Source organism: Symphalangus syndactylus, chromosome 7 (assembly GCF_028878055.3).
Source record: "Symphalangus syndactylus isolate Jambi chromosome 7, NHGRI_mSymSyn1-v2.1_pri, whole genome shotgun sequence".
NCBI classification, from domain to species: Eukaryota; Metazoa; Chordata; class Mammalia; order Primates; family Hylobatidae; genus Symphalangus; species Symphalangus syndactylus.
Window position 1 is genome coordinate 29379486 of NC_072429.2, and position 21936 is coordinate 29401421.

Here is a 21936-nt window from a genome sequence, read left to right on the forward strand (position 1 = left end):
AGAGAAATCTGGTATCTGTGCTCTGAGTTCTTAGGCTAGGAAGGAGCTTTTTTTTTTAAATTTATTTTTATTTTTTAGTTTTAGTTTTTTTCCTTTTAATCTCAAGCTCCAACAGAATGAAAGGAAGGGGCTTTTAAATCCCAGGTGGTATTGGTGGTATTGACAGATACTGTGGTTTTTCTGTGTTCTTTCAGTTTTACCGATCCTTGAACATCCGGATTGCTCTCGTGGGCTTGGAAGTGTGGACTCACGGGGACATGTGTGAAGTTTCAGAGAATCCATACTCTACCCTCTGGTCCTTTCTCAGTTGGAGGCGCAAGCTGCTTGCCCAGAAGTACCATGACAATGCCCAATTAATCACGTAAATAGCCTTTTTCCATACGTTGTGTTGTCCTTGGCTGCAAAGCCTCTGCCCACTGAGCACTTGCTCAGAGTTTGCCCCATGGCGAGTGTTGTTTGTACAAAGCCATTCTGACTCAGAATCAGGCATCTCCTAAATATGTGCTCTGTACCCAGCATACACCAGAAAATGTTTAAAAGCCTGAGTCACATTAGTCCTAAGAAGTGTTTACGGTCTAATGGGAAAATTAGACTTACCCATATTCCATTGAGCATCTGAAATAATTGTGTATGTATTTGGGAAGGGACTGACTGTTGGTCAGGTCTTAGACTTTCTAAGAGGCTCATCTCAATCTTCCTGGCACTTTGTTTTCATACATGAGCTGATCTCCCAACACAGGCACAGGAGAGCGGGCTCTTGTGTTGTCCTTCACTTGGTTCCCAAGGGGCACAGGCTGAGTGCCTGAGAGAGTCCCAGTGTTAGACAGTGCAGGGACTGAGAGTTTGGTTGGAGGGAGACATTGAGAGGGATTGTGCTAGATTTTCATCAGCCCCAGAGAGACAGTGATGGAGGGTCACATGTGACAGTGCCCCAGGGTGATTATTTGGTATTTATTAGTGTTGACTTCTGAAGGTATTTTGAGGCAGTTACAACGAAAGGCATATAGATAATAAAACCATTTGTCTTCTTCTTCTTCTTTTTTTTTTTTTTTTTTTTGAGACAGAGTTTCCCTCTGTCACCCAGGCTGGAGTGCAGTGATCTCGGCTCACCGCAACCTCGGCCTCCTGGGCTCAAGCAATTCTAGTGCCTCAGCCTCCCAAGTAGCTGGGATTGCAGGCATGCACCGCCATGCCCGGCCAATTTTTGTATTTTTAATAGAGACAGGATTTCACCATGTTGGCCAAGCTGGTCTTGAACTCCTGGCCTCAAGTGATCCGCCCACCTCGGCCTCCCAAAGTGCTGGGATTATAGGTGTGAGCCACACATGCCTGGCCTTAAAACCATTTTTTTTCTGTTCCCCAAATATAGCTGAGTTAATAATCATTTAAACCTTGGCTTATCCTTTTAAAGAAACTGGGAAAAATAACTGTCCCAAAAACCTGGGCTGTGAATAGTTACTTCATGACAGTACATTTGCCTAGGAAGAGTCTTTGGCTATTAGAATTTTGGCCTGAACTTTGGAACATTTAGAAAATAACTAGTAGGACTTCATATCAATTTGCATAGATTTTGCATATTTCTTTGCAGATTGTTTCCGTGAAGATAAGTCTGCCTGTAATTCAGCAAACATTTATTATATACCCACTATGTGTGAGATTCTGTGCTAGGTTCTACTGATCCCAAAATAGTTAAGATAGTCTTGCTGTCAAAGATATCATGGTCTAGATGAGAAGACAAACATGGAGATAAGTACCGCATAATGAATTTCCGTATAGATTCTTTAAATACATTACATGTTTGTGGCATGCACAGAAACACTGGTAGTTTTTTTTTCTTCTTCCCTACCCTGGATGTATATAACTGAAAGAGGGATGTATTCAACTGGGGAAAATGCAGCTTGCTGCTGGCAGATTAGGATTCCATTGCAAAACAAAGGCAGAAACAGCTCATTCTTGCATCCAGCTGCACGTTGTGAGGCTCCTGATGGGACACAGCTGTTTCCTTGGCCCCTGAGTATGTGGGAATGAAGCATCATCAGCCCCACAGCTGCTGCCCCGATGCCCCCACCCCTACCCTGCGGGACTCACACCACAGAGCCAGGGATAAGGTATTGGATCCCGGCAGCTGGTGGAAGTGGGCATGATTCACTTCAGCATCAGAATCTGTGCCACCCTTCCATCAACCTCTCCCTCTGACCTTTTCCTGTGCAGCAGGAATGCAATGCAGCTTTGCAAACCCTGCCCATTTCCTTCCAAGGAATCAGCTATGGGTATATTGTGGGAGATAAATGACCTTTCTCTCTTTATGTTCCTCTGGAGTCATGAGGTAGTAGGTGAGAGGAAGTGAGAGGTGTGGTGAGCTGGAAGTTGTCCAGTTGGCCTGGTTACAAGGGCCTCTCCCCTTGGGAATGACCTGGGAAAGTCAGCGGGGCCAAGGAACCCCGTGATGGCCACCTACTCCCGGGCACATTGGAACAGCCCTCTCAGTCCCCTCCCCTGTCACCGTCTCTCCTTGCCTCCTGCAGGGGCATGTCCTTCCACGGCACCACCATCGGCCTGGCCCCCCTCATGGCCATGTGCTCTGTGTACCAGTCTGGAGGAGTCAACATGGTGAGTCTCAGCCCGTGTGTGTGTGCTGCAGAAGGCGCTGAGATGCCTTTCAAGACCAGAGGTCATCTTTTGAATAATAAGTTGATATTTATTATTGTAGCAGAAAAAGCTTTGACATCAGGAAGGGCAATTGTTTAAAATGAAGTCATTAAGTTCTAAGAGATGGAGGTACCGAAGGGTGAATTTTCATTTATTATAGTTCATTCCGTATCTTCAAGTTCAGGAACCCTGAAGAGATTACATGCATACATCACTAGATCTCATATGTTCCAAACCAGGGGCTGGAAAATAGTAATAGAGTAGAGGTTAAAAGTGTTTTTATTTCAGGTCGTGTGCTGTTATATGTCATTAAGAAACAAGAACCTGTCTCAAAGTCATGGTTAGGAAATTACTGCCTTCTTTTGAAATTCACTCTGACTTCGTGAGACTATTTGTTTTGACTCTTCATTTCTAACCTGTGAAGTGCATATCAACGAAGACTTGTCTTCATCTATTTGTCTGTCCCTCTATCCATTCTGTATTTATCGACAAAATAGCATAATGGCCAAAACCACAGGCTCTAGGGTCTGAGGCTGTTGGGTTGAAAGAACAGCTGTGTGATTTTGGGTGAGTTAATGAGTGTTCTCAGCTGTAAAAAAACAGATAGTTTTACAGTTGATAATCATAGGATAGGAATGGGAATTAAATGAAATAATGCAGTAAATACACTTCCATGTTTAGTAAATCTCTTTCTGCTGCTTCTTTCCTGCTGGGTTTTTTTCCTCTTGATTTCTTTAGCTTTTGTGTCATCAGACGATACACCAAGTGCTGTGCCTGGAGTGTGTCTGTCTTGTGTGGCTCTCTCAGGAAACACTAAGCCAAGTACACCCTATGTTTGAATCAAGGTGGTGTTTTCTATGTTGATTTCCTTATGTCTGGAGAGATATATATGTTCAGAAGAAGAATGGGGAAAAAATCTTCCTCTTTTATTTATTCAGAAAGCATTTATTGGTCTGGAAGTTCATCAATAGGTCAGTTGTGGTCTGCAACCTTTGAGAACTCAGGAAACATGGACTTTTAAACATTTGATTTCCTCCTAGTGACAGCAGATTCAGTCTTGCTGTCAGAGGCACATATGGAGAATCTGTATGCTCAGTGACAGTGGAATTGGTGGAGATCTAAAAGACTTGGCTAAGGATAAGGCAGGGATAGGGGGCAGAGGTGGATCTGTCCCCTTGACCTTGACCTCAACTCTGTCTTCTGAGCAGGACCACTCTGAGAATGCCATTGGCGTGGCTGCCACCATGGCCCACGAGATGGGCCACAACTTTGGCATGACCCATGATTCTGCAGATTGCTGCTCTGCCAGTGCGGCTGATGGTGGGTGCATCATGGCAGCTGCCACTGGGTGAGTCAAACAGGAAGAGGGAGGATGGGGAGGAAGGCGGGCACACCTGGACAGTGTGACCCAGGGGTTCCTCCCAGCTGGCCCCACTGAGACTCCCTTAAACTTCTGATGGGGCCAAAAAATGTGGTTTTTACAACAAAGAAATTGAGAGAAGACCAAGGCAAATGTGCGGCAAGAACTTAACTTTCCAGCAGGAGGTTTGGTGCTGGTGTAACCCTAGATTTATTTAATTTCTGTTTTAAGGTGTTGAGTTATAAAATTGGCTTGGCCATGTGTGTCTTTTTTATTTCATGAATTTTTGGTGAGGACACATTTTGATCATAGCCACAACCCTTAATTCTTCTATCCCAAGAGAGTTGGATCAGTGCTGTTTCAATTCCAGGCTTCGTTGAAAGCTCGGATGTAACAGAACAAGTTGAAGAAGAGGGCCATCCACACACCCCACAGTGACTTCTCAGGGAATTTGCTGGCCACATTACCCATGAGGAACAGGGCGAGGCAGCTGCATCTCCCTGTGGTCATGAGGGATTTTTTTTTTTTTTTTTTTGAGACGGAGTCTTGCTGTGTCGTCCAGGCTGGAGTGCAGTGGAGTGATCTGGGCTCACTGCAGTCTCCGTCTCCCGGGTTCATGCCATTCTGCTGCCTCAGCCTCCCAAGTAGCTGGGACTACAGGCGCCCGCCAGCAGGCTGGCTAATTTTTTGTATTTGTAGTAGAGGCAGGGTTTCATCGTGTTAGCCAGGATGGTCTTGATCTCCTGACCTCGTGATCCACCCGCCTCGGCCTCCCAAAGTGCTGGGATTACAGGCGTGAGCCACCACGCCTGGCAGGTCATGAGGGATTTTTAAAACCAGAGCCTTTGAATAGAATTAGGGAGTTTCTTCAAAGGACTTGTCTTCTAGCATCTGGACTCAGGCAGCACAAAGCATTGGGTTCTTCCAGGCTCTTTGGAAGGCATCACGACGGGACCTTGTGTTTCTTCACCCCAAACCATTAGGGCCTGCTTATGATTCTTAGAGAATGGTGTTTCAATGTCTCCAAGAAACAGTGCAGCTTTCTTAGAGCTCTGGTGTCAATTTTTAAAAATTACTTCTCAGCTGTGACATGGAAAAGATGATGTTGGCTGGGTGCGGTGGCTCACGACTGTAATTCCAGCACTTTGTGAGGCTGAGGTGGGCGGTTCATCTGAGGTCAGGGGTTCAAGACCAGCCTGGCCAACATGGTGAAACCCCATCTCTACTAAAAATACAAAAGTTAGCTGGGCGTGGTGGTGCATGCCTGTGGTCCCAGCTACTAGGGAGGCTGAGGCAGAAGAATCACTTGAACTCGGGAGGCGAAGGTTGCAGTGAGCCAAGATTGTGCCACTGCACTCCAGCCTTCAGCGTGGGCAACAGAGCAAGACTCCGTCTCAAAACCACAACAACAAAAAAAGAATGAGGCAGGATCCAAGTTCACAGTCATGCCTGGATCCCTATAAGCCCATGGTTAAGCTCACCCCTTTCTCTCTCAATCTGAAGAGCATATCTGAAGACAAATGATTGAGAGTTATATTGATTACTACTCCCTTTCATTTTTAAATTATTCACAAATTTGAATAGTTTAACAATTATTAGTAACAAATTCTTTGTAGCATACCTTCCCACTGAAGGAAAACCTCCAGTTTCTTGGAGGGTTTAACCTTTAATTGGTTTAGAGAATTGGGAGCAGGATAACTCTCCTTTTGTAGACCCAGATGGTTGTACTTTTTGTCCTTTTCACCAATAGTGGGACCCAGGACCTTCCATACTCCTGTGATAAAGAGCATGCGTTTATGAGTTGGCTGGTTGAGTTTGGAGTGCCCTCTGCATCCTTAGAACAGCGATGAGATCACTGGCCCAGAAAGAAATACAACTTATGATCTTGGCCTTTTTTTGGCCTGGTCCTCTGTTGCAAGAGAATATTCACCTGATATCAGCTTCAGGAAAAGTTTAGGTTGGCTGGTGTTTTCTTCAGCGCTAAGGCTCGGGAGACCTATTGTAACACATAACCCTTTACTTATTGCAGCCCCCTCATGCAATGGGCAGAAATTGCTACTCCTGATTCTCAAATGCTTCCTCCATGCAGAGTGAGAAAAATAAAATGCTATGGGATGGTTAATATCTCATCACTAAGGATGAAAGAATTCTAAATTAATGTATTGGTAAATGTTCTAAGGGGCCAGAATGTACGTCTGTGAGACAATGGGGGTCTGAGCCCAGGTGGAGTCGGCCCCACGGGTAGCAGGAGTGACAGCAGGAGTGCCACCTGCCTGACTGCTAGATGCTCAGACTTCCCACTAATTCCAGCCTTGTCCTCTGCCAGGCACCCCTTTCCCAAAGTGTTCAATGGATGCAACAGGAGGGAGCTGGACAGGTACCTGCAGTCAGGTGGTGGAATGTGTCTCTCCAACATGCCAGATACCAGGATGCTGTATGGAGGCCGGAGGTGTGGGAACGGGTACCTGGAAGACGGGGAAGAGTGTGACTGTGGAGAAGAAGAGGTGAGGGGTCACAATGGTACCAGCAGGAGGGGAAGAATTTGCATTGGTTTCAAAGCTCAAGGTCAAAAGAGAACACAATTGAAAATTTCTTAGTCACAGGCGTTTCCTACATATAACTGTCCAATACCCTGTGGAAAATCAGATATGAAGAAGCCTTCTAGATGGAGTGTTTGTGCCGCCTGTCCCAGTTTGTGGCCAGCATCACTAGTGTCCAAGATCACTTTTTCTTGTGAGTGTCTGGTCTAACCAGAAACCACGATCACGTGGCATGTTGACTCTCTCTTCCTCAGTGGAGCTGCACATGCCTGCTTGGCCCTCCAGCTGCACGGAATTTATTCTGGAGGCCACACAGCCAGATATATGGGCTTGAACAGGGGCCTTATGAGGATGCTTAAAATAACAAGCTCATGCTGTTTAGGCTGGAGGAGAGATGATGGAAAGGGAATGTAAGAAGTGCTGTCAAGTCTCAAAAAGGCTGCTAGGAGGAACTGTTTATGTGTAAACTTTCTGCCTCCTTCTGATCTTCACAGTGAGTGTGGAGGGCACACGGCAGAGCCCAGTCATTTTTAACAAATGCTTGTGGTTTCTGCAGAAAGCAGAACTGGATTGTTTCGTCTCTATTTTTGAAGGCTGGAAATATGTATGTTTATACATGCATAACAATTTGGGGTAGATAACAAGTAATAGTAAATTATGGGGGTGAGACTGAGGTTCTGTATAAATGGGAAAAAAATCTGATTTTATGGCCTTCTCTCTCTCACTCTGTTGCCCAGGCTGGAGTGCAGTGATGTGATCTCCACTCACTGCAACCTCCACCTCCAGGGTTCAAGTGATTCTCCTGCCTCAGCCTCCTGAGTAGCTGGGAATACAGGTGTGTGCCACCACACCTGGTTAATTTTTTTTTTTGTACTTTTAGTAGAGACAGGGTTTCGCTACATTGGCCAAGCTGGTCTCAAACTCCTGACCTCAGATGATCCACCCGCCTTGGCCTCCCAAAGCGCTGGGATTGCAGGTGTGAGCCATTGCACCCTGCCTGTGACCTCTATGATGTGATTTTCTTTTTTTAATGCCAGTATGTCACTTTCAGAATAAAACAAGAACTAGTCAAGGATGCCACCCCCCCACCACCATGAGCCCAGAGAGATCAATATAGACCCATCAGAAAGGAGGGAGTGGTATGAACATGGAGGGCCACTGGGGTTGAGGAATGGCCTGAGAGTGGGCATGGCCAGTTGGCTTAGGTTCTGAGCAGTTGCTCATTCAACAGGCACACTGAGTGTGGGCTATTGTATCTGGTCCTAGGGTTAGGATGAATGGCAAAAATGGCATAGTTTGTGTCCTTGGGGAGCTGATAGTCTAGTGGGAGAAACACATATTAAAATAATTGCAAAAGAATATATGTACAGTCCATGGCAAGTGCTAGGAAGACAAATGACACGGTGCTCTGAACATATATAATGTGAGGGGGAACCTCCTTGCTTGTGTGGGAGGTGACCTGGAGCCCGTATCTGAAGGCTGCGTTAGGAGTTAGTGAGACACGCAGGAGGGAAGGCACATTTCAGGTCGAAGGGGAGCCTGTGCCTTCGTGGGAAGAAATATGGTACATTAGGAAGGCAGGAACACAGGTCTTCCTGGAGCCCAACATGGTGGGAGAATAATGGAGGAAAGTGTTGTGTTCCTTCTCTTAGGGGAGACAGGTGGACAGGTGTCTGTGGTCAGGGGATGGGATGTGGCTCTCCAATGTGCTAGAGCCCTGGACAGTTAGGGGTATGAGGTTGATAAACATGAGGCAGGCCTCAGGCAGACCTGACTTGAATTCGGCAGGTGTGTCCCTCAGCCAGCTACTGGACTTGCCTGAGCCACAGCGTCCCCATCTGTGGAATGGAGACAAGGCTGCCTCATAAGGCTGTGGTGGAGAGATGTGTGGAGCCCCACACACTTTTCATCAATGGCTGATGGATTTGCCTGTTAATACGTAAGAGTGTGATGAGGACACTCAGGGTCACTGGAATGCCTCATCATCTTTTAAAAATCTCAGGCTGGGGGAGAGCAAGGAACCCTTCTGTTCCAGAAAGGTCCAGGCCAGGAAGGGCTTAGGAAGAGAAGCAGATGGAGAAAAAAATCTAAGGAAACAGGCCTAGGAGTTGACATAAACTATTTGGAGAGGTTGTTCCAGCAGACCCTTGCACCGGCAGCCCCTTTTCATGAGATAAGAAGGCCTAGGAGGGTTGGGGGCAGGAGGGCACCCATGAAAGACAGGGTGTCTGGATATTCTACTGGGGATTAGAAAAACAAATCATAAAATTTCCATATACTCTGCTAAAAAGTCAATTTTAGAAGAATACATGGTTATAGGGAGAAATATGCATGTTATATTAAGTAAAAAACACCGTGGATACTATGATTTTGTAAAGTAAGTATAAATATATATGTATGTGTGTAGAAAATGCCTTGGGAAATATTCATACTCAAAATGTAGCTGTGTCCTAGCAGGGCATGGTGGCATGCGCCTGTGGTCCCAGCTACTAGGGAGGCTGTGGCATGAGAATTGCTTGAACCTAGGAGGAGAAGGTTGCAGACTGTCTCAAAAAGAGATGTAGCTGTGTCCAAGTCATGTTACTAATGATTGTGCATGTATATGGTTCTTGTGATAAGTACACATTAGCTTAGTGACGAAGCTGTCACATGATTTTTGAGGTCAAAAGTTTCTAGGCCAGGTACGGTGGTTCATGCCTATAATTCCAGCACTTTGGGAGGCCGAGTTAGGTGGATCACTTGAGGTCAGGAGTTTGAAACCAGCCTGGCCAACATGACAAAACCCAATCTCTATTAAAAATACAAAAATTAGCCAGGCGTGGTGGGGTGCGCCTGTGGTCTGAGTTACTTCAGAGGCTGAGGCAGGAGAATCTCTTGAACCCAGGAAGCAGAGGTTGCAGTGACCCAAGATATTGCATCACTGCACTCCAGCCTGGGTGACAGAGCGAGACTCCCTCTCAAAAAAAAAAAAAAAAAAAGGGAGTTGCTAGAGAAATGGGGTGCCAGGGGTGTGTGGGCAAGGATAGGGAAAACGTTGGGGGTGGTGAAGGCCCTCCCCCACTCACATCCACCCCACTGCCTCCCCAGGAATGTAACAACCCCTGCTGCAATGCCTCTAATTGCACCCTGAGGCCAGGGGCGGAGTGTGCTCATGGCTCCTGCTGCCACCAGTGTAAGGTAAGTGGCCCTTTCCTCCACGCCCTGGGCCCTGGCCTGACGGTGAGACCACAGGACTGCCCTGCTGGGGTGGATGGCTGGGGATTTGCCTCCATCCTGGGGGTGTGATGGCAACAGAGTTTCAGAAACATGGAGCAGGAAAGGTGCCTTGAATAAAATTTACTATTCCTATACTGGGCCTCACTGAATTCAGATCATCCCAGAGGAGGGTGGCGCCTCTTTGGAAATGGTACTTTTTTTTTTCTTTTTTAAAGAAGTATCCAGAGAGAGTGGGCTTGATTTTATTGAGCTCATAAACAATAATAATTATCATAATTTGTATTGACATTAATGGACCTCTTAGTAGATGCCAGGCACTGTGCTGGGAATTTTATGTACGTTATCTCATTCTCTCCTCACAAAAACCCCATAAAATATATGTGATTATCCTCATTTTAAGATGTGGAAACTAGAGCTTATAGGGGATAAGAGGTTTATCTGGAATCAGGCAGCCAGGAAGGGACTGAATCCAGCTTTCCCTGACTCTGGCGCCCACATTCCTAATATTGACGTGAGAGATAAATCGTCTGTTACTGCTAGTGTTACTGTAGAACCACAATCTCTCTTCCACACTTCTGAAATTAAGGGAGTTCTAAAAGCTGAAAAAAATATGTAAACACATTTGGTGGCAAAACTTGACCTGAATTGACATGAGACGGATTATAGTCTTTTTAAAAAAAAAAACACTCCTAAAGTGAATATTTATATTGCATTACAGAAATATTAATATGTTTGATCAGAAGGTGTTATCCCCAGCCTTGCTGTGGAGTTATGTAATATACATATGTAGTTATATATGCGGACATATGTAATTATCCACATCCATATATATATATATATACACATGTGTAATTATATATGTACACACATGTACATATGGACCTATGTATTACAGTATCTGCTTTCTAAATCTGAAAAGCCTGAACCCCATCTGGCCCCATCATTTTAGGCAGGAACTGTGGGCCTGCGCTTCTGCCCAGCACTTGCTGAGTGCTCATTAGGGGCCAGATACCATTCACACACTTCGTTCTAACTCACGTTTAATCACCCATGAGTGTCTTATTATCCTGAGTTGTGGGTGAGTGAGCACGCACAGGTTACGCAGCAGGTGCCCAAGGCCCCGCTGCCGTTTAAGGAGCTGGGATGTGTGCCCAGGCAGGCTGGCTGTGGGGCGGGTCCTCTTTGCCTCCACCTGCCTCTGGGTGGCAGAGGTGTGTCCTGCAGCCTCCTCCTGCATACACCACCCATGCCCACACTTGCGACTGGGCATCCACTCTCAGCAAGCGGCTCGGCTGGCCCAGTCTCGGCCTGAGGGTGGCCAGTGGAGAAGCCTGTCTGCTTTCTCCTGGAAGGACCCTGTGGGTGAGAGGAGTGGCCCAGGAGCAGGGGAGGGGGTCTATTCTCAGTCACAGGTTTCCTTGCCTGGCTCTCGGAATTTGCACGGCATCTGGTTTGGCTGTGCGTCCCCCAGGGAGGCTGTGCTGGGTCAAGTTCTTCCAGTCTTGGCCCAAGGCCTAAGCATAAGCATGGAGTGGACCGCTTCATTCCACACAAGAATTTCAGTTTGAGCCTCAGAAAGGATTCCCTGGTGTCCGAGACTTTGACTTCAAACCCTGGCTGTGTGATTTGGGGCGACCTATTAACTGTCTGAGCCTAGGTTCTTTATCTGTAAAATGGGAAGAGTATTAGTAACACCGACTACCCAGGGAGGCTGTAAGACTCTTCGCCCTTTGCCCCAGGTGTGCTGTTGATCAACTTATTGATCTGCAAAGTGGGGCAAATAGCACTATCTATCCCATGGAAGCTGTGAGGATCCACGAGATATGTGTATGTCACACAGTCAGCCCAGTGCCTGGCCCCTTAGTGGGGATATATTATCGCTGAGGTGCTTTGTAAACTCACAGATGTTATGTGAATGCTAGTTTTGTGTGTGTGTGTGTGTGTGTGTGTGTGTGTGTGTGTGTGTGTATTAGTGGGCCTGGCTCCTCTGCCACTTACTATGAGTCTTTGGATGCATCATCTAACCTCTTTAAGCCTACAGATTTTATCATCTGCAGAAGGGATAATTATATTACACAGGACTGTCATGAAAACTAAATGAAGTCATATTTGTACTGCACACTTAAGTGGGAGCTGCACGAAAGTAGATGCTATTACTAAAGCGTGTAGGAAACTGTAAATTGTTGTATAGGTATTATTTCTTGCCTCCTTCTTAAGACTTCTATGAAGAGAAAGTGAGTTAGCATTTGTGAAAACAGCTTGAAATTCTGTCAATATTCACATGAGAAGGCTGAAGATGGTTTGGGCTAATGAGGTCACGTAAAAAGTGCTGTGAAATCATGGTAATGGAAAATTCTGTTCTATGAGAGTGATCCTTATGAGCCCTTGGGCAACAGGGTTGAGGGCGGGGAGGAGATTGACTGTGTTTTCCTCTCGTTCGTTGGCTCAGCTGTTGGCTCCTGGGACCCTGTGCCGCGAGCAGGCCAGGCAGTGTGACCTCCCGGAGTTCTGTACCGGCAAGTCTCCCTACTGCCCTACCAACTTCTACCAGATGGATGGTACCCCCTGTGAGGGCGGCCAGGCCTATTGCTACAATGGCATGTGCCTCACCTACCAGGAGCAGTGCCAGCAGCTGTGGGGACCCGGTAAGTCTCTCCTGGGGAGCATGGCTCTCCCTAGCCCACCACTTCCCAGCCAGCCTCCCCTGGCCCTCAGGGTAGTTTGGAATCTTGGCTTCAAATGGCACCTCTAGATACTACCTCTTGCGTCCCCTTGACTCAGGGTAGATGTTCAGGGAGAACCAGAGGACAGTGTTCCTTCCCCGTGCCTTGATGCTTTTATTTCTCAGAGTGGACAATTGAATAAGAGTAATCCAAAAGAAAAATGAGCAGAGGATGGAGACAGAGAAGCAAATGCAAATGGCCCTTAAGCTATGAAAAGACATTTAACCTCAGTCATATTAAGGGAAAGCAAAGTATAATTATGATGAGGTGAGATTTTTCATATATCAGATTGCAAAGACTGAAAGTTAAGATAATAATAATATAACAACAATAATAATGATATAGTGTTGTGGAGGGTGTGAAGAAACAGGTAGATATAATCACTATGGAAAGCAATTTGGAGATATACTTAGAAATGCAGCTAACACTTGCACATGTATGTGAGGATATATTTACTATGATGTTTACTGCACCATTGTTAGCCATAGCAGCAACAACCTATATGTCCTTCGGTAGGGACCAATTAAATTAATTCTGGTACATTCATATAATGCAATGCTTTATGGCTAAATAAAGAGGCAGCCCTATATTTACTGAATAAAATCATCTTCCACAAAAAATTAAGTGAAAAATGCAAGGTGTAGAACAGCGAATAAAATATGCTTTCAAGCCAGATTTGGTGGCTTGCCCCTGTAATCCTAGCTGCTCAGGAGGCTGAGGTGGGAGGATGGCTTGAGCCAGGAGTTTGAGGCTGCAGTAAGCCACTCCACTCTAGGACTCCAGCCCAAGTGACAGAGGGACGTACCATCTAAAAAAAAAAAAAAAGGCTGGGCACAGTGGCTCATGCCTGTAATCCCAGTACTTTGGGAGGCTGAGGCAGGTGGATCACCTGATGTCAGGAGTTCAAGACCAGCCTGGCCAACATGGTGAAACCCTGTAACTGCTAAAAATACAAAAATTAGCCAGGCGTGGGGGTGGACGCCTGTAATCCCAGCTACTCGAGAGGCCAAGACAGGAGAATCACTTGAACCCAGGAGGCGGAGGTTGCAGTGAGCTGAGATCGTGCCACTGCATTCCAGCCTGGGTGACAGAGCAAGACTCTGTCTCAAAAAAAAAGGAAAACATATGCTTCCATTCTTTATTAGATAGATTATCTTTAGAAGATACACACAGAATTATACCTAGCAGATCTAGAAATTAGAGATATAAGTATCTTTAGAAAATATACTGTTAATAAGTGCTATTCCTCCAGGATGTAGAGAAGTAGGAACTGGATGACTACAAGAAAATTTTCCAAGACATACTTACATCTTTAAAATATTATGCATGTATGACCTATTTTTTAAAATCTTGAAACGGAGCATGGCTTCTTCATTAGAGAGCAGGCTTAGCATGCAACCCTCCCCACCCACAAATATAAATCCTCAATAAGGTAGGAAGAATTTATATAAAACTGGCCAGGTGTGGTGGCTCACACCTGTAATCCCAGCACTTTGGGAGGCTGAGGCGGGGGGATCACACAGTCAGGAGTTCAAGACCAGCCTGGCCAAGATGGTGAAACCTCATTTCTACAAAACAAAAACAAAAACAAAAACAAAAATTAGCCAGTCGTGTTGGTGGGCGCTTGTAATCCCAGCTACTCGGGAGGCTGAGGCAGAGAATTGCTTGAACCCAAGAGGCAGAGGATGCAATGAGTCATAATCGTGCCACTGCATACAGCTTGGATGACAGAGTGAGAATCCATCTGAAAAAAAAAAAAAAGAATTTACATAAAACATTATTCTCTGAGTAGATCTTGATGAGAATATGGGGGTGGAGTAACCTGGAGGGAACAGGAAGAAGAGGCTGAGTATTCCCTCCTAGAAATTATTCTTAACTTCATGACTTTACCAAAGACACCTTTGCTCTTGGGGGCTTCTGACAGACGAGTATACTGATAGATGTTGCTTGCCCATCCAGGAGCCCGACCTGCCCCTGACCTCTGCTTCGAGAAGGTGAATGTGGCAGGAGACACCTTTGGAAACTGTGGAAAGGACATGAATGGTGAACACAGGAAGTGCAACATGAGGTGATGACCAAAGGGCAGGCCCCATGAAATGAGGATGAACAAGCAGTTTCTGCTCTGTCCTCACTGCTGCCCAGCTCAGCAGCATGACTGGCCCCAGAGCTGCACCTTTACATCAATCAGTTGAAGTCAGTCATCTATTCTTGGCCCCCTGTTTGACAATACACTTTTCAGCTCTAAGGAAGTCAGAGGAGGGTGTGGGTGGCAGTGCTTCCTAGAAAGCTGATCAGGCTTCCTTTGGGGACCATCTTACAGTAGGGCAGGGAATCAGCCCTTTTGGGTCATTTCTGCCAAATTCGAATCATGCCCTAATTTGAATAGCTCCTCATTCATTAATGGACTCATTCATTCACTTATTCATCGTTCATTCCAGCCAACCATCCACTCATCTGTCTACCCATTCATCATCCATCCATCCATCCATCCATCCATCTATCCATCCATCTACCACCCACTCACCCACTGATCCACCCATCTATCCATCCATCCACCACCCACTCACCCACTGATCCATCCATCCATCCATCCGTCCGTCTGTCCATCTATCCATCTACTATCTGTTGAAGATATACTGTCTGTCTACTATCTATTGAAGATTTACCATGTGCAAGATACTGTGCTGAGTGCATGGAACTTTTAATTAACAATATAGTATGATAATAGGAATGTGGAGAGAGCCATCCAACCCATCTTAATGTGTCTGAGTGGTTTCCCAAAGGAATTTGTACCTACACTGAGACCTGGAGCAGTTACCTCGGTGAGCAGAGTGGAGAGTGGTGCTGGTACATAGGAGAGTAATCCAGGAAGAGAGATGAATATGGAAAAATTGGTGGTTGAAAGAACTGAGAACAGTTTGATACAGTTAAAGTATAATGTTGGGGTGCAAAGAAGAAGGTCTGCTGAGAAATTAGCCTGGATAGTTTAGCATGGACCAGATCATGAAAAGCATGGCTAGGGGAGTTTGGACTTTAGCTTGAGGGCAGTGTGGAAATTAGACTCCTATGGGGTAGACTGGAGGCAGGGAAATCAATCTTCTGCAGACCAGGTAAGGGGGGTGAGGCAGTGTGAATTAAGGTAGATATATAGGAGGGAAGATTGACAGGGTTTGAAAATGGCTTGAGCCCAGGAGTGAGGGAGAATGGGGAGTTGGAGATGACCCCAGATTTCTAGCTGGAACTCCTGGGTGGATGGCGGTATAAGGAGCAAAAAGGGAAAGATTGCTCAGCTCAGGTGGCTGTTCTTGGAGTTAAGGACTTTTCGAGGCCAGTTCTCTGGTCTAGATTTGCTCAGGGTCAAAGAGCCTGTTCTCTTCCCTTGGTGTCAGTCCACATGGAATCTCTCCTGGTGGGTTCCAAAGCACATGACTGCCCTAAACCTTTGCCCCACCCCATGCAAGCCTGCTGTCTTGGTCAAGAAAGACTGAAGCTCTCTGGTGCCCCAGCTGTTCCTCTGCCTCTGATTCCACTTCCTTCCCTCTCTGTCTCTTGTGCCCAGAGATGCAAAGTGTGGGAAGATCCAGTGTCAGAGCTCCGAGGCCCGGCCCCTGGAATCCAACGCAGTGCCCATCGACACCACTATCATCATGAATGGGAGGCAGATCCAGTGCCGGGGCACCCACGTCTACCGAGGTCCTGAGGAGGAGGGTGACATGCTGGACCCAGGGCTGGTGATGACCGGAACCAAATGTGGCTACAACCATGTGAGTCCCCTCCTCCAGCTCACCTAGGAGCCAGCTGCAGAGCAGAGTGATTAAGAAGTGAGCTCTGAGGGAAGGATGCCTGGGCTCAGATGCCACCTCCCCAACCTCAGCCTTGGTGGCTGCCTTCATGAAGCATGTATAGTGACAGCAGGCACCCACCCCAGAGAATTGTCAGAAGGATTAAAGAAAATCATCCTGGTAAAGCACTTAGGTGGCCTAGCTAGTGCCACTCTCATCATTGCTAATTATCATGGGAATTAAAAATGGACTAGGAGTTGGGGAAGCCTGAGCAAAATAATAGCAACTATCCCAGAGTCGATTCTGATAATGAGGCTATGGAAAACATGAAGCATTTAGCACAGCGCCTGGCATAGAATACTGTCACCATCATTATTTTTAAATATAATGTTAAAATTGATACATATTAATGGCAAGTAATTAACATAATCAACATAATAGTCTTTTAATGTGATAACACATATTTAATATTGTATTGTTAAATATGATACTTTAAGAATATATTTGTTGTTTTCTCCCTAATTACAAAAGTAATAGCAGAATTTAGTTGGCTGTTGTCCTGTCCTTAGCGTGTGGGCTGTTTTCCATTTTTCACTTTGATAGTAACCTGAAGTGGGCTGCCTTTTTGGGCCCTCATAGTTTTTTTTTTTTTTTTTTTTTTTTTTTTGAGATGGAATCTTGCTCTGTCACCCAGGCTGGAGTGCAGTGGTACAATCTTGGCTCACTGCAACCTCTGTCTCCCGGGCTCAAGCAATTCTGCCTCAGCCTCCCGAGTAGCTGAGATTACAGGCACAGGCCACCAGGCCCAGCTAATTTTTGTATTTTTAGTAGAGACGGAGTTTCACCATGTTGGCCAGGCTGGTCTTGAACTCCTGACCTCTGGTGATCCGCCCACCTCAGCCTCCCAAAGTGCTAGGATTACAGGCGTGAGCCACCAGGCCGGGCCATGGGTCCTCGTATGTTCCAAGTGCAAAATCTTGCCTCCTGACTCCCAACCAGCATCCCTCCCACTGCACTGATCATTCTGTTTTCTCTCCGTGCAGATTTGCTTCGAGGGGCAGTGCAGGAACACCTCCTTCTTTGAAACTGAAGGCTGTGGGAAGAAGTGCAATGGCCATGGGGTGCGTGCTGGGTTCTGGCTTCTCTGTGTCATGGGGGCGTCATGAGGGCAGGCCCTGTGGGTGGCTGACACTCTCCGGGGTGCTGATGCCTCTGCCGTTTCTTCGCTCCAGGTCTGTAACAACAACCAGAACTGCCACTGCCTGCCGGGCTGGGCCCCGCCCTTCTGCAACACACCAGGCCACGGGGGCAGCATCGACAGCGGGCCCATGCCTCCTGAGAGTGAGTGCCAGCCTGCTGGGGCCACTGCCCACTTTTGTGACAAGAGCGGGCGTCAGGGACAGGTGGCATGTTGCAGAGCATCCACATTGAGTCAGCTTCATTGTCCTGATTTTGTAGAGAGGAAATCAGGATAGAGACCAAGAGAGAGGAGCGACTGCCCATAGTGTGGTGTGGGGACACGGTTCAGTCTCTCTTCTCCCATCCTTTCTACTGAGGAGGGGGAGCCCGCTTAGTAGAGTGAAAGTAAGAGAGACTGTAGGTCATAGAATGTTCCCATTCTTTTTAGGGGACACGGTGACTATTTATCTTTGGGCACTTGAAAATAATCATGAACCTAGGACACATTATGGTGGTTTAGATTTCCTCTGATGGACACAAGTTAAAATGGAGAACCAGACACTCGGAAAATTTTATAGTATTTTAGTGAATCTCTCAAGGATTCTAGCACTATGGTTTCTAAAGTTTTTTTTTTTTTTTAAATAGCAAATAACTTAAAAAAAAGCACCAAAATCTTTCAAGGAAGAAACCCCAGTATGTAAAACTGATAAAAAGTAGTGTTTTGTTAGTACAAATATATTCTCTATATTTACATTAACCACTTGAGAGAATATTGGGGTAGTTTTGATGAAACCAAATGTTGAGTTATAGATTATGGGTGAGAGTTCTAGTCTTAAATCCGTCTGAGTCTTTTTGTTTCTTTGTTTTTTTTTGTTTTTTTTGAGACAGAGTCTTGCTCTGTCACCCAGGCTGGAGTGCAGTGGAGTGATCTCGACTCACTGCAACCTCCGCCTCCCGGGTTCAAGTGATTCTCCTGCCTCAGCCTCCTGAGTAGCTGGGACTACAGGCGTGTGCCACCACACCCAGCTGATTTTTGTGTTTTTAGTAGAGACGAGGTTTCACCATGTTGGCCAGGATAGTCTTGATCTCTTGACCTTGTGATCTGCTCACTGCGGCCTGCCAAAGTGCTGGGATTACAGGCGTGAGCCACTGTGCCCGGCCCATAATGTGTGTTTTTAATTATAATTTGTAAGTTAAAATAAGTAATACAAATTAAATGCAAATCAAATGCCTGAAGAAGAAGCACGAATACCTATTTTGAAATCTGCTGTAGCCCAGACAGCTTCTAAATCTCCCACTTGGGTTCTGTTTCTGGAAGGTGTGGGTCCTGTGGTAGCTGGAGTGTTGGTGGCCATCTTCGTGCTGGCGGTCCTCATGCTGATGTACTACTGCTGCAGACAGAACAACAAACTAGGCCAACTCAAGCCCTCAGCTCTCCCTTCCAAGCTGAGGCAACAGTTCAGGTATGACAGGGTTCGATGGAGGATTCAGGGTCAATTTATGGGTCACAAAGGTCTCCATAAATGGTACTTAGCAAAAGTGTTGGTGATAGTGGGTCTAATTCAGGGAAGACAAATGCAAGGTACACACTGCCCTCTCCCCTGCTGTGACTGTGACAGGCATTACTAGTTGATCTTATTGTAAGTACTCTACTGATTCTGGTCATCACTCCTGAGTTCTTCTCAGCAGAATATCCCCAACCAAATCAAGTTGAAATATAAAATAAAATCTATTTGCCATCCTTTGTCTAGTTGATTTGTTCCCCATTTTATTTTATTTATTTATTTTTGTGATGAAGTTTCGCTCTTGTTGCCCAGGCTGGAATGCAGTGGCGCAATCTTGGCTCACTGCAACCTCTGCCTCCTGAGCTCAAGTGATTCTCCTGCCTCGGCCTCCTGAGTAGCTGGGGCTACAGGTGCATGCCACCATACCCAGCTAATTTTTTGTATTTTTAATAGAGACGGGGTTTCACCATGTTGGCCAGGCTGGTCTCGAACTCCTGACCTCAGGTGATCTGCCCGCTTCGGCCTCCCAAAATGCTGGAATTACAGGCATGAGCCACCATGCCCAGCCCCCTCTTTGTCTTTTTAACCACTGTTGCTTTAAAGTTTGTTTCATCTGGTATCAGAATAGCTACTCCTGCTCGCTTTTGGTGTCCCATTTGAAAAGTGATTTATTATTTTGGATATGGAAGATGTACAGTCTCTGAGTCACCTATTAAATAACACTTGTTCTGGAGGGGATTTTAAGTCCCAGGTCTTTCTGGATCTATGCCTGATGGGGATTGGTTGATGGCTCGTGACACCCTTGTGTCTCCTCACAGGGGAAGAGTCTTAAAAGGGTGAAGAGAAGGTGCTGAGAGAGCTCTGCTTTGTATAAGGCCAACTCTGTTTCCTTGAAAGTTCTCTATTGGCCACACGTTTTTCTACTTAGGAAGATGTGGTTTGAGAAGACCAATCCCACTGCCTCCAGAGCAGACTTGGGAAAGATTTAGCTGCTTGCTGGCCATGCTTGGGTCAAAGGGAACTCAGGCACTGTCCCCTGCTGAACATCTTCCCCTTTCTTTTCCTCCCCCATTTCATGTTTCTAGTTGTCCCTTCAGGGTTTCTCAGAACAGCGGGACTGGTCATGCCAACCCAACTTTCAAGCTGCAGACGCCCCAGGGCAAGCGAAAGGTAAAAGCTTTGCACCACTGAACTTTGCTACTTTTCCTTTATCCCTCAGGGCCATGCTGTATTTTTCTTTTTGAGGTGGAGTCTCGCCCTGTCGCCCAGGCTGGAGTACAGTGGCGCCATCTCAGCTCACTGCACGCTCCGCCTCCCAGGTTCACGCCATTCTCCTGCCTCAGCCTCCCGATTAGCTGGGACTACAGGTGCCCACCACCATGCCCGGCTAATTTTTTGTATTTTTAGTAGAGACGGGGTTTCACCGTGTTAGCCAGGATGGTCTCCATCTCCTGACCTCGTGATCCACCCGCCTCAGCCTCCCAAAATGCTGGGATTACAGGCGTGAGCCACCACGCCCGGCCGCCATGCTGTATTTTTCTAAGAGCCTCTGTGGGCCCATGGGATTGGTAATAAAAGCCCTTTTATTGGCTGGAGAGACATGTTATTTGGTTCTGACATCCCCTAATGACTTTAAAGGTTGCATCTGACTTCTGGGATCCTCAGGGGTTTAATAGATTGGTGTGTCTGTTCTCCCTTTGGGCTCTGGTTTATCTCAGAGAGACACACAAGGACAGCCCTGAGTGATTTCTTGTCTCAGGTGTTCCTTGACTTGTGCGTACAGGTGATCAACACTCCGGAAATCCTGCGGAAGCCCTCCCAGCCTCCTCCCCGGCCCCCTCCAGATTATCTGCGCGGTGGGTCCCCACCTGCACCACTGCCAGCACACCTGAGCAGGGCTGCTAGGAACTCCCCAGGGCCCGGGTCTCAAATAGAGAGGACGGAGTCGTCCAGGAGGCCTCCTCCAAGCCGGCCAATTCCCCCCGCACCAAATTGCATCGTTTCCCAGGTAAGTGGATAGTCAGCAACCTTGGGCTGGGAACATTGCTTTTAAGGCCACTTTCAGTGGGTAATAGCAAAGGTGGGGAAGGTGAAACTTGTGGGGTCATGAGCTGACTGCCTTTTCTGCAATTCAGTCAATACAGGGGCGCACAGCAGGTTAGAGCAATGAACGTGGGGAAATAGACTCTCTAGGCAGCTCCTAAACCACGTGGCATTTTGTCCCGGGGTTGGCCTATTTTATGACAAGCCACTACCTACCTTCCACCCCAAATTAACTTCTGTCAGTTCCCCATGCTCGTCTGCCTGCTAGGTCTTTGTAAATGCTGCTTGTTCTGCCTGATACACTCCTTCTGCCCTTGGCGGGGCCAGCTGCTGCTCATCCTCAGATCTGCTCCTAGATGCCGCTTCTCCCAGGAAGTCCACTCTGATTCCTCAAGTCTGAGGTTGATGGGACTGTACTTCTCTCATCATAGTACTCTTCCCACCAAATTGTACCTATTGGTACCTTCTACTGATTGGAAAGTCTTAGGGATGGATCCTGATGCCTTGCCCATCCCAAGGGGCAGGTGCCTCTGGGAGGTGAGAGTGGGGTCTAGACTCTCCGCCCCCAGCCCTGGTGCTCTTGGAGGCAGAGCCTGCCCAGCAGCCTGTTCCCACTGCGTATGTGTGCTCTGATGGCTGTGACCACACCTTCTGCAGGAAATCCCCCAGTGCAGACACAGGTGTTTTCTGGGTGGCGGCCGGGTGGGGTGCCTTCCGGAACTGGCCTGTGTGTTTTGGGTGTGACCCCTCAACTGAGACTGCTTTCTTTGGGTGTAATCCAGAGGGCTCCATGGAACCCAAGCTGTCTCTGACCCTAAGGACTCTGGGGTTGGCTGCAGGCTTTGGAGGGTCCTTGGGATGTGTAGCAGTGGTACAGTTTGGGAAGGCTGAGGGCATCCATTCTGTTTCTCTGCTGTGAAACTGCTGCTCTCCCCTTCC

The 21936-nt window shown here is 46.8% G+C and overlaps 1 protein-coding gene across 2 annotated transcripts in view; it reads left to right on the forward strand.

Annotated features, from left to right (window-relative positions):
• ADAM19 (ADAM metallopeptidase domain 19) overlaps positions 1-21936 on the forward strand; it is a 98334-nt gene that overhangs the window by 66527 nt on the left and 9871 nt on the right. For both annotated transcript variants that reach the window (XM_055285477.2, XM_055285476.2), the window contains exons 9-21: positions 195-361; positions 2526-2610; positions 3858-3997; positions 6336-6513; positions 9637-9726; positions 12215-12410; positions 14448-14556; positions 16048-16252; positions 17314-17391; positions 17503-17611; positions 18768-18912; positions 20040-20124; positions 20738-20962. In XM_055285477.2, coding sequence (XP_055141452.1) covers positions 195-361; positions 2526-2610; positions 3858-3997; positions 6336-6513; positions 9637-9726; positions 12215-12410; positions 14448-14556; positions 16048-16252; positions 17314-17391; positions 17503-17611; positions 18768-18912; positions 20040-20124; positions 20738-20962 — 1812 coding nt within the window. The remainder of the gene's footprint in view (positions 1-194; positions 362-2525; positions 2611-3857; positions 3998-6335; positions 6514-9636; positions 9727-12214; positions 12411-14447; positions 14557-16047; positions 16253-17313; positions 17392-17502; positions 17612-18767; positions 18913-20039; positions 20125-20737; positions 20963-21936) is intronic.